The sequence below is a fragment of the Mytilus edulis genome, chromosome 2, assembly GCF_963676685.1.
Source record: "Mytilus edulis chromosome 2, xbMytEdul2.2, whole genome shotgun sequence".
Taxonomy (NCBI): Eukaryota; Metazoa; Mollusca; class Bivalvia; order Mytilida; family Mytilidae; genus Mytilus; species Mytilus edulis.
In genome coordinates, this window is record NC_092345.1 from 2,912,647 (window position 1) to 2,927,806 (window position 15,160).

The 15,160-nt window shown below is 32.7% G+C and overlaps 1 protein-coding gene across 1 annotated transcript; it reads left to right on the plus strand.

The window, feature by feature from the left end:
* Positions 1 to 1,305: 1,305 nt before the first annotated feature.
* LOC139511240 (crystallin J1A-like) lies at positions 1,306 to 13,700 on the plus strand. Its single transcript, XM_071297836.1, has 8 exons — positions 1,306 to 1,453; positions 2,486 to 2,662; positions 4,868 to 4,966; positions 6,081 to 6,176; positions 7,752 to 7,908; positions 11,387 to 11,577; positions 12,022 to 12,161; positions 12,829 to 13,700. Exons 1-6 carry the CDS (start codon positions 1,393 to 1,395, stop codon positions 11,574 to 11,576), a joined length of 780 nt encoding a protein of 259 aa, XP_071153937.1. The 5' UTR covers positions 1,306 to 1,392; the 3' UTR covers position 11,577; positions 12,022 to 12,161; positions 12,829 to 13,700.
* The last annotated feature ends 1,460 nt before the right edge of the window (positions 13,701 to 15,160 follow it).

Consider the following 15,160-nt stretch of genomic DNA (forward strand, 5'->3'; position numbering starts at 1 on the left):
TTTTGTTGTAGTTGGATTATATTTTCAGATGATTGGACATAAACAAATCTCCTTTGAAATAGATCAGAATTGGGTTTGGCCAGTAGTTATGGTCAGTTGTGGGCAATATCTGCTTCTTTAAACAAATATCACAAAACAACTATAAGATGAAAATTGTCTATCTTCTACCTCAGTACCATATTACAGCTCTTGTCATTCATAGAAAAGTGTAAGCACATTCAATGTAAACATCTATAGTTGACATAATTTGTGTTTCATATGTAATACCCTAAGGTATGGCAGTTTTTTATATACATGTACCGGGTATATAGAGATTCTAGAATAAATATATAGCTTCTGCTATTAAATGAATTAAACACTTGATAAACTAATTTAGGACAATGATGGGGGACACAGTTGATGAAGTGGTCATTTATTAGCATTAGTTTTTTCAATGCCGGTTATTAATGATTATCATAATTGCAAATTCAATCTGTAATATACGAATTAACTTTTGACTATATTTGCTTATTGGTCAGTTGCAAGTATTTCATGCTCATTTTTAGCAAACATACAAATGTACAAATAATTCTTACAACAGTTGAATTAATCGTTTACTATGTAAATTGTTTTGTACTAAGAAACTCCAATGATGCTTTTATATTAATCCAAATATTGCCTGGCAGGCTATCAGTAGAATTGACTTCCTTTTTTCAACTGTCAGTCTGGTATTGTGAAAGCTCTTCAAATCATAAACTGGTTGTCAGGTTTTTTTATCGAATTTTAGGTTTCGAACATCACTAAAGACACAAGAACAAGAGACATAACGTCCAGTGTCAAATATTTCATGCATTATTTGAACAGTATTATGTTAGCAAAAATACATATTTCCTTTCGGGGCCTTTTATAGCTGTTTATGCGGTATGGGCTTTACTCATTGTTGAAGATCGTACGGTGACCTATAGTTGTTAATTTCTGTGTCATGCGGTCTCTTGTGGAGAGTTGTCTATAGGTTCTATTATCATACCAGAAATTGAGGATTGGACGTAAATGTTTACGAAGGACACATTTCTGAGTGTTACATATATCTTAAACTTTCCAATTGCAAAGATTTAGGACAATGAAAGGCTGTATGAATTTTTAAAATGCCTGTCAGAAGAAATAAATTGCTAGAAACTTTTTGCCATGTTTCAATTCAAGGTACTGTAATTGTTTTGTTTAATCCAGAGAAAAATAAGATATTTAAATATACAGAGATTATCAATACTTTACTTTGTCAGCATTAAAAAAAAATGTTTTTGAGTTATCTCCCTTTTGACAAAACTGTTAAGGTTAAGATTTAGAACAATTATACAACAGGTAGAATAAGAATGTAAAGATTTAGAACAGAATGTAGCAACAGGACTAGCAGGTATGACTTGTGAAGAGAGAAGAATAGCAGCAGTGGTTGGTGCACTGATAGCAGATGCAGCAGGTAAAATGTGCAATTTTAATATGTGATTGGGTCAAGGAATAGTAAATTATGAGTTAATATAAAAAATACAATTTGGGCATGGTAATCTGAAAATAAATGTAAGCTGATATAATCTCTTTGATTTTATTCCAATACAGTGGTACAGAAATTTTAAATGTATGTGTTAGTTAAAAACTGGGTTCATAATTATCATCCTTTCTTTAGTTCTTTCTAAACTATATTATTATTGTTAACTCTAGATTAATTTCTAGAGTGGGGTGCTCATTTTCGCCACATCTTTCCATGTTTTCTACAGTTTATGTTCAGGTCTAAATGTTTTTGAAGTATACTGATATTTCTATATGAAGATAACTTCAAATGCAAAATATACTTAAGCTTGAAAACCGGTTTGTTTTAAGAAAATCATCTGAAAAGTTAGATTAAAGGGTGTTTGAAATTTCTGGATGTTTTGTCAATGGGGGACACATATTCGCCGTTTTTACACATCTATTTAGAACCAAATAACCGCAGCTTTTAACAATTTTTATTAAATCAATTGCATTATAGATGAATAGCAGACATTCCAAAGGTATAAAGAATTCAAAATTAGGGCATTCAGTCAAATATTTACTTAGAAATACTTCTTTGAAATCGTGTTTTTTATTCAGGAAATTGTCCGAAAATTGTTGTCCGTTTTTCAGTCATTTTCGGTAGGAGCCGCAATTTTGTCTCAGTTTAAAAAAATATTATATTTGTTATAAAAATATAATTTACGGGTACATTTCTTCCATTTCAGCCATCCTTTGAAGTTTTTACACCTCAAAATCCTTAAACGGCGAAATTGTGTCCCCGGCGAAAATGAGCACCCCACTCTATATTAAAATGAATTTGATAAACATAAAAATTGATATATATGTTTTATATAATTGTATCAATAAACCAATTTTTTGAGACGTTTCGGCCATTGGCCTTCTTCAGTTCTTTAATATTGATACAATTATATAAAGTATGTTCCTTATTGGAATTTTGAAAACAATGATATATTTTTCACAGCACAACCACTTCATTGGAATTATAACATTGACAAACTCAACACAATTATTGGAGATCAAAAAGAAATTGCATTCTGGGAACCATCTGCCAATCCATTCTACTGCAGACCAAGAGGAAGTCACAGTTGTTATGGTGACCAGTCCTATGTCATTTTAAAGTCATTGGTTACAAATTATGGTAAAATCTTAGCTATATATCAAAACAAATTTGTATTTTGCAATTATGTTTTTCATGAAGGTCACTGGCAATAAAAAAGAAATCTGTTAATTTATTACTCTTGAAGTCATATTTTGTACTTGGCAAGGACAATTATTCACCACACTAATGATAACCATAGGAAGACCATCATGATTTCCTATTAGAATTAGTGCGAGTACAATCATGACTGGAAAGTATATTTTTATATACTGCAGCTGTGCTATTTGAGCAGTCAAATTGCATTGACTGTATATTCATATGTGATATACAGTCACTGACCGTATATCGCCTTGTTTATGACGTTGACAATGAGTTTCCATAGAGTTTTATTTATGATGTCAATAAAACATACAGGTTTGCGGAAATTTTATGTCTTCCGCTCAAAATTAAGAAATTATGGTTTTTGCCCTAAATAACTCATTTAGAACAGTTATAAGAGTTGCAGTATATAAAGAATAACCATACATTGTCTCAACATATCAATGTTATTTGTACTTGGCTCAAAACAGGTAGAAATGCTCAGCACAGCCTCGCTTTCTACCTGTTTCTAAGCCTTGTACAAATAACATTGATCAGTCAGGATTATACTTTGTCAAAATTATCTCCCCATTACGCCAGTTCATTTTCACAATCGTAGAAATGGAAGCCATTGTAAGGATGATGCGTTGCCAATTTTGCTCTTGGAAGCCGATAAATTTATCCACATTGCACCATTATGATCCTTATATGTCAGTTGTATTTTAAAAGACAAATGTATCAACTAGCTATATATAGCTAATGAGCATCAGTTAATGATCTTGTCTGCACTGAGTCAACTTAAAACTATTGTCTGATCGGTTGTCAGGTGGAATTTTCGAAAATTCATAAATATTTAAAAAAATTCTAATTAAATATTTCGTGGAAGGGCAGACTAGAATTTTTTAGTGGTTGAAGACTATAAACCCTAGTTATCACACACACAAAATTATAATTTTTCGAAGATATGCATTTTCATCATCCAACTTGAAAGACTGTCGTCAAGTACTTTTAATAAAAAAAAAATAGCTATTCGAAACACACCTACTCTGTTTTTGTGATTCATCAGATAGGTATTTCACTTGACCCATATATTTCATCTTTTAGTACTGTGATTTTTTTATGTTATAAAGTCAACCTGTAGCTCTGATATATAAAAATGATAGTATCTGAAGCGAGACAATGTATGAACTATTCTTGCTTTGTACGATATCAAGACAAAATATTCAACTCAAACACGCCCTAACATAAAAAGGTGCACTCGATTTTCTCTTTTCGATACAATTGTTACCCATTTTTAGGAATTTTATCTTGAGTCACATAATGGAAGGGCAGACACGAAAACTACTGAACTAATAAATTAGTTTTCTCGTTTGAATTGTTTTACATTGTCTTATCGGGGCCTATTATAGCTGACTATGCCGTATGGGCTTTGCTCATTGTTGAAGGCCGTACGGTGACCTATAGTTGTTAATGTCTGTGTCATTTTGGTCTTTTGTGGATAGTAGCCTCATTGGCAATCATACCACATCTTCTTTTTTATATGATATGTTTTCCGTCTGTGGTAATTTTTTTTTTAAATTCGGAGTTTATGCATTTTCTACATCCAACTTGAAAGATACCCATGTCGTCGACTTGATATCTAATTGTTCTGCTTAACTACCGTAGGTACTCGAGTATAAGTCGATCCGCTTATAAGTCGAATGCCCTTTTCAGCTGTAAAATCTAAGGATTCAGTCTTGACCCGCCTATAAGTCGGTTTAAATTGGGACTTTTTTTTCCGTGTTACGACCAACTATGTTTCCATAAACAAAAAATCAAATGTAAATACTGGGCGTTTTAAAGCTTCTTGTTCGCCTCAGAACGAATAAAATTACATTAGAAGAAAATATATAAGTGAAAACTGCGATTTAAAATAAAAATCATTGAATTATTTAATATTACGAATATTATCAAAATTGGGTACAGCGGAACAGCCAAAACAGTATCATGTATAAGGATTTCACGGTTAACAAATTTACCGAATCGAAGGCTCAGGGTAAAATAATCAAATATAAAGGCCCAACCCATGGTTAAATGAAAACAAATCTACGGCTGCCATGAATTATTTCTTAATTTTAATACAAACAGTGAAAAGTTCAAATAATCATGAATATGTAATTTATTTAGGTTTGGATGTCCGTAATCTTCAGAAATCAACGTATGAATTCTTCGGACCAAACACAGATTATGATGATAAAGACAACAAAGAATATCAATCTAAATCAGGTATGTATCGTAAAAGTAGCTGATGCGACATCTTTTATACTGCAATTAAAAGAAAGTGGAAAAAAATCATTAAATATTTTTGTATCAGATAAAAAATTGTAGTAGTGATAGAAACAATATGAGATTCAGATTTTCAGCTTCCATTGTAAACATCCAGGTCAAACTCAGTATAGTAGTACATTAATTATACTTCTCTCGAATATTCAGAACTAGGAGTCATATATGTCTACATTTTAATATGTTTTCCTGCAGACAGTTATTTAACTCAACTAATATGTTACTGTTAGGCAGCAACCAATCAATTTTTTTCACAAGTCGAAAATAATTTTTTTCTTTCAATTTTAGCATTACATATAGTGGCAGCTGAGGGGGAAACAAACAATTATTTTTTTCTCCAAAAACTGGAAACAAACTTTTTTTTCCAAAAAAATCCATAGCCCCCCCCCCCCGAAAATCAAACGGTTGCCTTATCTATACTATTTAACAAAAAGACCTCATTTTGTGTTTTGTGTGTCCCTTCTCTTCTTTCCATAATAAATTAATCATCATGCCTCTGTGTCCAATAGGTACCATGCATAGTCGTATTTGTCATCCATTCTTATGATTATTCAGTTTGGGTTTCTATATAATATAGCAGTGATCGCCGTGGAGAAGAAACTTGGAATTGATAGTTTTATAGCAAATATACTTTATTTATAATATAAATATGTCCATAGTATACAGAAATGCAAAAATCATGGAATTTAACAGAAAACAAAAAAATAACTGACTTTTTTTTTAAAAGGGAGGAGGGCTTAAAATTATTGTCCTGTCACCCAAGTACATATGTCTTTTGATACCTTTATGAAATTCTCCAGACATAAAATCTTTTACAAAATTTCAACCTACAACAGTTTACATACTTTCAACCAAGCTCTAAATGCCCACAATTTCACGGGTGTAATCTAGTAATATGTAGAGAAGAATTTTATTTGGTCGGGTTGTTGTCTCTTTGACACATTCCCCATTTCCATTCTCAATTTTATTCATAACTTGGTTCACAATCCTGATTGTCTCTTTATTTAAATCTAAACCCCACATCTCTTCATTCATTTTGATTTTATGTTTTTTACAGATGTTTCCAAGAAAGTATATCCTATAAAAGCTGGATGGAGGCATGGTAGTATAAAAGAGTTCCTTAAGAAATATGAGCAGGGTTTGGAAGACACAGGTTTGTTGTTATAGTCCATTTTTTATGTTTTACTCTTTTTATATATTTTTTGTTGTTGATAGTCATGAAAATTGATAGGCATTTTCCTGAAATGTTTAAATTTAAATTTGATTATGAGAACAATGGAAGATATCTAGGCCTAAGGGGAGGGATGGGATAGAAGATATATAGGCCTAAGGGGAGGGAGGGGATAGAAGATATCTAGGCCTAAGGGGAGGGAGGGGATAGAAGATATCTAGGCCAAAGGGAAGGGAGGGGATAGAAGATATCTAGGCCTAAGGGAGCTACCATTTGATTTTTATGGGGGGGGCTAGGATGAAAAATTTTGTCCTGCATTTTTTTTTAACTGTAATCTCTGTCCTGCCTTTTTATTTTTCACTCTGTTCGGTCCTGCCTTTTTTTTTTTAGTTTATCCTGACTTTTTTTTACCTAAATTGTTGTCCTGACTTTTTTTTTTTGCAAGTGTCTCATCCTGCCTTTTTTTTTTACTCAAAACTCCTGTCCTGCCTATTTTTTCAATTTCATCCTAGCCCCCCCCCCCCCCCATAAAAATCAAATGGTAGCTCCCTAAGGGGAGGGAGGGGATAGAAGATATCTAGGCCTAAGGGGAGGGAGGGGATAGAAGATATCTAGGCCTAAGGGGAGGGAGGGATGGAAGATATCTAGGCCTAAGGGGAGGGAGGGATAGAAGATATTTAGGCCTAAGGGGAGGGAGGGGATAGAATATTAAAGTTAATTTTGTGATTGTTTCTATGATGAGTTTCTTTACAACCACTGGGTTGATGCCACTGCTGTTGGATTTTTATTCTCAGAGTGTATCACCAGCCCAGTAGTCAGCATTTCTGTGTTGACATTTATTATCATTGATATGGTCATAATTATAAATTACCTATTATCAAAACTTTACATTTTTTAAATACTGATGCTTTTCTATTCAGGAATAGATAACCTTAGCTGTATTTGACATAACTTTTTGGAATTTTTGGCCTTCGTTGCTCTTCAACTTTGTAGTAGTACTTTATTTGGCTTTTTTAACTTCTTTTTTTTTTTGCGTCAGTAATGATTTTTTTGTAGATGAAACATATGTCTGTGTATGATCCGTATCTATGATGAATGTTTTTCTTCGCCTTTGTTATTACAGGCTGTGATAAGGATGGACAGATAAATTGTGTTCTAAGAATTGTTTCTCTGGTTGCTTTGTATTAAGGGGAGGGAGGGGATCGAATATCAAAGTTACCGTAATAGTATTTGCCTTTGTTATTACAGGCTGTGATAAGGATGAACAGATGGATTGTGTCCTAAGGATTGTTCCTGTTGATACTCTGTATTTAGGGGAGGGAGTTAATTGTATTGGCCTTTGTTATTACAGGCTGTGATAAGGATGAACAGATGGATTGTGTCCTACGGATTGTTCCTGTGGTTGCTCTGTATTTAGGGGAGAGAGTTAATTGTATTGGCCTTTGTTATTACAGGCTGTGATAAGGATGAACAGATGGATTGTGTCCTAAGGATTGTTCCTGTTGTTGCTCTGTATTAAGGGGATGGAGTTAATTGTATTGGCCTTTGTTATTACAGGCTGTGATAAGGATGAACAGATGGATTGTGTCCTAAGGATTGTTCCTGTTGTTGCTCTGTATGCTGGTAGACCTGATATGTTAGAGAAGGCAGAGAGTGTTATCAGAGTTACACAGAATTCTGACACTTCTGTGGCTGTCGGATTGGCAGCAGCAAGGTAATTTATGTTTTAAGAGTAATCTGAAATGTGGGATCTGAGTAAAACATAATTGTGACTGTCAGTGTTAGTGTAGCACAGTATAATATGTTTGGGGAAAGTTGGTGACTGATGAACCTTGAACAAGCAAGGTAATTTATATATCATAAAGTCTAAGATAAGAGAAGCACTGAGATATCAGACATATTTGTGGCTGTAGATCTGGATGTTAAGAAGAGAAGCACTGAGATATCAGACATATTTGTGGCTGTAGATCTGGATGTTAAGAAGAGAAGCACTCAGATATCAGACATATTTGTGGCTGTAGATCCGGATGTTAAGAAGAGAAGCACTGAGATATCAGACATATTTGTGGCTGTAGATCCGGATGTTAAGAAGAGAAGCACTGAGATATCAGACATATTTGTGGCTGTAGATCCGGATGTTAAGAAGAGAAGCACTCAGATATCAGACATATTTGTGGCTGTAGATCTGGATGTTAAGAAGAGAAGCACTGAGATATCAGACATATTTGTGGCTGTAGATCTGGATGTTAAGAAGAGAAGCACTGAGATATCAGACATATTTGTGGCTGTAGATCCGGATGTTAAGAAGAGAAGCACTCAGATATCAGACATATTTGTGGCTGTAGATCTGGATGTTAAGAAGAGAAGCACTCAGATATCAGACATATTTGTGGCTGTAGATCCGGATGTTAAGAAGAGAAGCACTGAGATATCAGACATATTTGTGGCTGTAGATCCGGATGTTAAGAAGAGAAGCACTGAGATATCAGACATATTTGTGGCTGTAGATCTGGATGTTAAGAAGAGAAGCACTGAGATATCAGACATATTTATGGCTGTAGATCTGGATGTTAAGAAGAGAAGCACTGAGATATCAGACATATTTGTGGCTGTAGATCCGGATGTTAAGAAGAGAAGCACTCAGATATCAGACATATTTGTGGCTGTAGATCTGGACGTTAAGAAGAGAAGCACTCAGATATCAGACATATTTGTGGCTGTAGATCTGGATGTTAAGAAGAGAAGCACTGAGATATCAGACATATTTATGGCTGTAGATCCGGATGTTAAGAAGAGAAGCACTCAGATATCAGACATATTTGTGGCTGTAGATCCGGATGTTAAGAAGAGAAGCACTGAGATATCAGACATATTTGTGGCTGTAGATCCGGATGTTAAGAAGAGAAGCACTGAGATATGAGACATATTTGTGGCTGTAGATCCGGATGTTAAGAAGAGAAGCACTCAGATATCAGACATATTTGTGGCTGTAGATCTGGATGTTAAGAAGAGAAGCACTGAGATATCAGACATATTTATGGCTGTAGATCTGGATGTTAAGAAGAGAAGCACTGAGATATCAGACATATTTGTGGCTGTAGATCCGGATGTTAAGAAGAGAAGCACTCAGATATCAGACATATTTGTGGCTGTAGATCTGGATGTTAAGAAGAGAAGCACTCAGATATCAGACATATTTGTGGCTGTAGATCCGGATGTTAAGAAGAGAAGCACTGAGATATCAGACATATTTGTGGCTGTAGATCCGGATGTTAAGAAGAGAAGCACTGAGATATCAGACATATTTGTGGCTGTAGATCTGGATGTTAAGAAGAGAAGCACTGAGATATCAGACATATTTATGGCTGTAGATCTGGATGTTAAGAAGAGAAGCACTGAGATATCAGACATATTTGTGGCTGTAGATCCGGATGTTAAGAAGAGAAGCACTCAGATATCAGACATATTTGTGGCTGTAGATCTGGATGTTAAGAAGAGAAGCACTGAGATATCAGACATATTTATGGCTGTAGATCTGGATGTTAAGAAGAGAAGCACTGAGATATCAGACATATTTGTGGCTGTAGATCCGGATGTTAAGAAGAGAAGCACTCAGATATCAGACATATTTGTGGCTGTAGATCTGGATGTTAAGAAGAGAAGCACTCAGATATCAGACATATTTGTGGCTGTAGATCCGGATGTTAAGAAGAGAAGCACTGAGATATCAGACATATTTGTGGCTGTAGATCCGGATGTTAAGAAGAGAAGCACTGAGATATCAGACATATTTGTGGCTGTAGATCTGGATGTTAAGAAGAGAAGCACTGAGATATCAGACATATTTATGGCTGTAGATCTGGATGTTAAGAAGAGAAGCACTGAGATATCAGACATATTTGTGGCTGTAGATCCGGATGTTAAGAAGAGAAGCACTCAGATATCAGACATATTTGTGGCTGTAGATCTGGATGTTAAGAAGAGAAGCACTCAGATATCAGACATATTTGTGGCTGTAGATCTGGATGTTAAGAAGAGAAGCACTGAGATATCAGACATATTTATGGCTGTAGATCTGGATGTTAAGAAGAGAAGCACTGAGATATCAGACATATTTGTGGCTGTAGATCCGGATGTTAAGAAGAGAAGCACTCAGATATCAGACATATTTGTGGCTGTAGATCTGGATGTTAAGAAGAGAAGCACTCAGATATCAGACATATTTGTGGCTGTAGATCTGGATGTTAAGAAGAGAAGCACTCAGATATCAGACATATTTGTGGCTGTAGATCCGGATGTTAAGAAGAGAAGCACTCAGATATCAGACATATTTGTGGCTGTAGATCCAGATATTGAAAGGTTAAAAAAGTCTAGTCTGGTAATATTTGTATATTATGAAGACCTACTAAATATTTATATAGGAAATTAACTAAAGTTATCTATTTTAAAATATTTTTATATATCACCTTAGCAAAACATTTTCTTATCATCAATATTTGGGTTTTTTCCTACATTTATTGCATAATTTTCAGAATACTAGAGCAGTATATATTGTATGGTAAGAAGGAAATACTGTATTGTATAATTTTCAGAATACTAGAGCAGTATATATTGTATGGTAAGAATGAAATACTGTATTGTATAATTTTCAGAATACTAGAGCAGTATATATTGTGTGGTAAGAATGAAATACTGTATTGTATAATTTTCAGAATACTAGAGCAGTATATATTGTATGGTAAGAAGGAAATACTGTATTGTATAATTTTCAGAATACTAGAGCAGTATATATTGTGTGGTAAGAATGAAATACTGTATTGTATAATTTTCAGAATACTAGAGCAGTATATATTGTATGGTAAGAAGGAAATACTGTATTGTATAATTTTCAGAATACTAGAGCAGTATATATTGTATGGTAAGAATGAAATACTGTATTGTATAATTTTCAGAATACTAGAGCAGTATATATTGTATGGTAAGAAGGAAATACTGTATTGTATAATTTTCAGAATACTAGAGCAGTATATATTGTATGGTAAGAAGGAAATACTGTATTGTATAATTTTCAGAATACTAGAGCAGTATATATTGTATGGTAAGAAGGAAATACTGTATTGTATAATTTTCAGAATACTAGAGCAGTATATATTGTATGGTAAGAATGAAATACTGTATTGTATAATTTTCAGAATACTCGAGCAGTATATATTGTATGGTAAGAAGGAAGATGCAATAGAATGTGTAATAGAAGAGTTAAATAATCCTAACAGATCCAATCCTCAGGACTTAGATAAAGCTTTGGCTGGACAGTTGAGAGAAGTTCTACAGTGCAAAGATATTGACCATAGAACTGCAGCAAAGAAGTTCAGGATTGACTGAGGTAAACAAACCAAATTAAAATCAGCAATGTCGCTTGTTTCTGAATCCTACTATATAATGTATTATCTTTAGATTTATATTATTGTAGTATTAAACCAATTTTTAAGACATATAATTATTTCAATAAGACATTGTTTAAACTGAATTAAAAAATGATATAGGCATTGTTTCTCTGTGATGTTTAGGCCCATATGATACAAGAGTTGCATCCATGCTCAAAATAAAATTTATGCAAAAAGGGGGTTATGAAATGGACTCAATGAAATTTTGAATTTAGTATTGTTCTTTTTTTTTCTTGACTGTAATCCCAAAGATCTATTCAGAATCTGTTTTTTCAGACGAATACAAAACTGTTTCCTCGCTTTACATTCAGGGTATTGCAAAAAAATTACATTGTACAAGAATGAGATATATATGAATTAACCAATGTGAACCTATATTTCAGGTATACCTGGTGCATTCCAGTTAACTACTCATGAGGTACTGACTGGTTCCAGTTATACTGGTTCCATACAAGAAACCATGAGGTCTGGAGGGTGCACCTGTTCAAGGGGAGGCTTTGTTGGAGCTTGTTTTGCTGCTCAGGTAAGATTAGTCTGTGAAAATGAGGTAAAAGAATAACAACAAGGAAATTAAAATAAGTAGCTGACAGAACAGACACCATGGCTTAAAGGCTAACAGTGAACAGACCACAAGAAAAACTAGATATTGAGCAGCATTAACACAAACTAACACATAGAAAACAAGAATGTGTCCATAGTACAAGGATACCTCACTCAAACTATCATTTTCTTTGTTTAATAGACCGTGAAATTGAGGCCAAAACTCTAATTGGGCATTGAAATTAGAAAGATCATATCATATGGAATATGTGTACTTAGTTTCAAGTTGATTGGACTTCAAGTTCATCAAAAACTACCTCGACCAAAAATTTTAACCTGAAAGGGGACATAGAGAAGAACTTATGGACACAAAGACCGAAAAAGATAAAGCCCCTCTAAATAAGATGCTGAGGAAGGGTGAGCAGGTCCTGTTCTCTAGAGCTCTTTTAATGGTGTTAGTTTGATACTATTAAAATGGAACTTTTCCCAAATTTCAAATCAGTTGGTGTAAATGCACATTATTGTGTAAGGTAAACAATTTAACAAGTTGAATTATTTGTCTGCAGTGATTAATCTTTATAATAGTGTTTTATCTTTGAACTGAGAACATAAACTCTATCATGACTCACCAGTATTGTATTTTTTTACAGAATGGCCTTGCTGGTATACCAGATACTTGGAAAGAGAAGACATTGAATTATAAAGATGTCAATGAACTTTCTCAGAAATTGGTGAAGATACCATTAGTATAAGGCTAAACCACTGGACCAGTTTTCTTAAACAGATTAAATTGTTATGAAGACAAAATGACTTTTAAATTTGAGATTCTATACATTTACAATATATTCTAATTTAACTTGCTGAAAAATTGTCTTAATACTCGTTTTCTAGTTAAAAAGAGGAACCACACTTCATTTTTAAAATCATACTACGTTTTTTGTTTAATATATCAACCTATAATATAATATGAATGAAGTATATCTATAGAAAAAGCAGGATGAAGAAAAGCAGGATGAAGATTATTTACCTAAACTGAAACGCAAAATCTTTTTTTTTCTGAAAAAAAAAATGTCAACAAGTATGACAAATTTGTTTCAATCCAAATTGGAGAATGAATTTTGATTTCTTTAAGAAATAATGTTGACTCAATTTTGTTAGAAAAAAATAGTATATTTGTGATGTATGAAGATGAAAACATCTTTTTAACACAGGTAATTACAAGAAATAAAGATTATCTCGAAATATTTATAAACATCATAAATTTTGTAGACAATGAAAGTATTAACTGATGACAAATTTATTCTAATCCTATTTATAAGGGGGGATAACTTTAGATTATTATTATAACTTTAATATTTACCATTCTGTCTGTAATATTTTTATGAATAGTTTATAATAGAATGTTCTTGTAAGGTTTATTCTTTATATATTTGAAGATGTTTTTGTCATTTTTAATTTTATACTAGCATACACATGTTTATTTACAATTTTACATTGATGATTAAATTTGTTATGTTGTTTGCATCAGACTATTTTAAAAATCCATGTACCAATACCCAGAAGACAATATATTTGAAATAATTACTATTGACACTTAAAAAAAGGCTCTTACAACTTTGGTTGATGGACCATTTCTGTCAATTTTGATTTAGATTGTTAAAAAGTTTCAAATATAAATAATGCATTTTATTGTATTTTTTCCTAAGGTTTATATGGCAAGCCGTTTTGCTATTTATTCTTACTTCAAGATATCTCATAAACTTTATAAGATATCTCATATAATTTATCAGATATCTTATATAATTGTCTTTATAAGATATCTCATAAACTATATAAGATATCTTATAAACTATATGAGATATCTTATAAACTATATAAGATATCTTATATAATATACTTTATAAGATATTTTATAAACTTTAGAAGATGTCTTATAAAGTATATAAGATATCATATAAACTTTATGAGATATCTTATATAACATTAAAAATATCTTAAATAACATTAAAGATATCTTATATAACATTAAAGATATCTCATATAACATTAAAGATATCTTATATAATATATGAGATATATTATAAAAATAAAATTATATAAGATATCTTATATATTAAAGGAGATATCTTATATATTATATAAGATATCTTACATATTATAGGAGATACCTTGAAATTCGAATAGATAGTAAAACGGCTTGCCATAGGTTTATTCTATTCACTCTATAATACTGATAAGCACTTGCATTCTGATATCTGTATTCAGATTTTTGGATAGTTAATTTTACAAGTTTTGGTAATTAGTGGGATAATCCTATAGTCCCCTATATACAATGATGTACTCTATAGTACTGGTTTAGTCAGGAAAGTAGTTTGTGTATTGCATGCAAGGAAAGTCTCAATATGACAAAGGGTTACAATCCACTGGCAGCAGCACGAAAACTATTTTTCATGGTTCAGCAACTGCTCAAATTTATTTAGTGCTTTTGTCATTGAAGTACTCATTTATTTTGAGTAAAAGATGTAAATGTCTGCCTCACCTTGTTCATCTGACCTTGACCTCATATTTCATGGTTCCAAATCCAAAGTTAAGTTTGCATGGTTCAGATACTATTAGCAATATTATGTCAATTAGCTATTCTTGGTGTATGGAATTATTACGTTTTGTAAATGTTGTCGGATAGGATACATTCAAACTTGACCTTATTTTAATGGTTCATAGGTTAATGTTGAACTTTTTTATTTGGTCTTCTTCTATCTGAGATACTATAAATAATAAGTCAACTATATTTGGTGAATGAACAGATTGTAAGATGTTCATGTCTGTCTGGCAGGGTTCATTTGACCTTGACCTTATTTTCATGGTTTATTGATCAATGTTGTTTTTGTGTGTACTATTAAGAAATAGTGTTACTATCTTTGGTGTATGGAATTATTGTAAGGTGTAAATGTCTGTCTTGACTTGTTCATCTGACTTGGACCT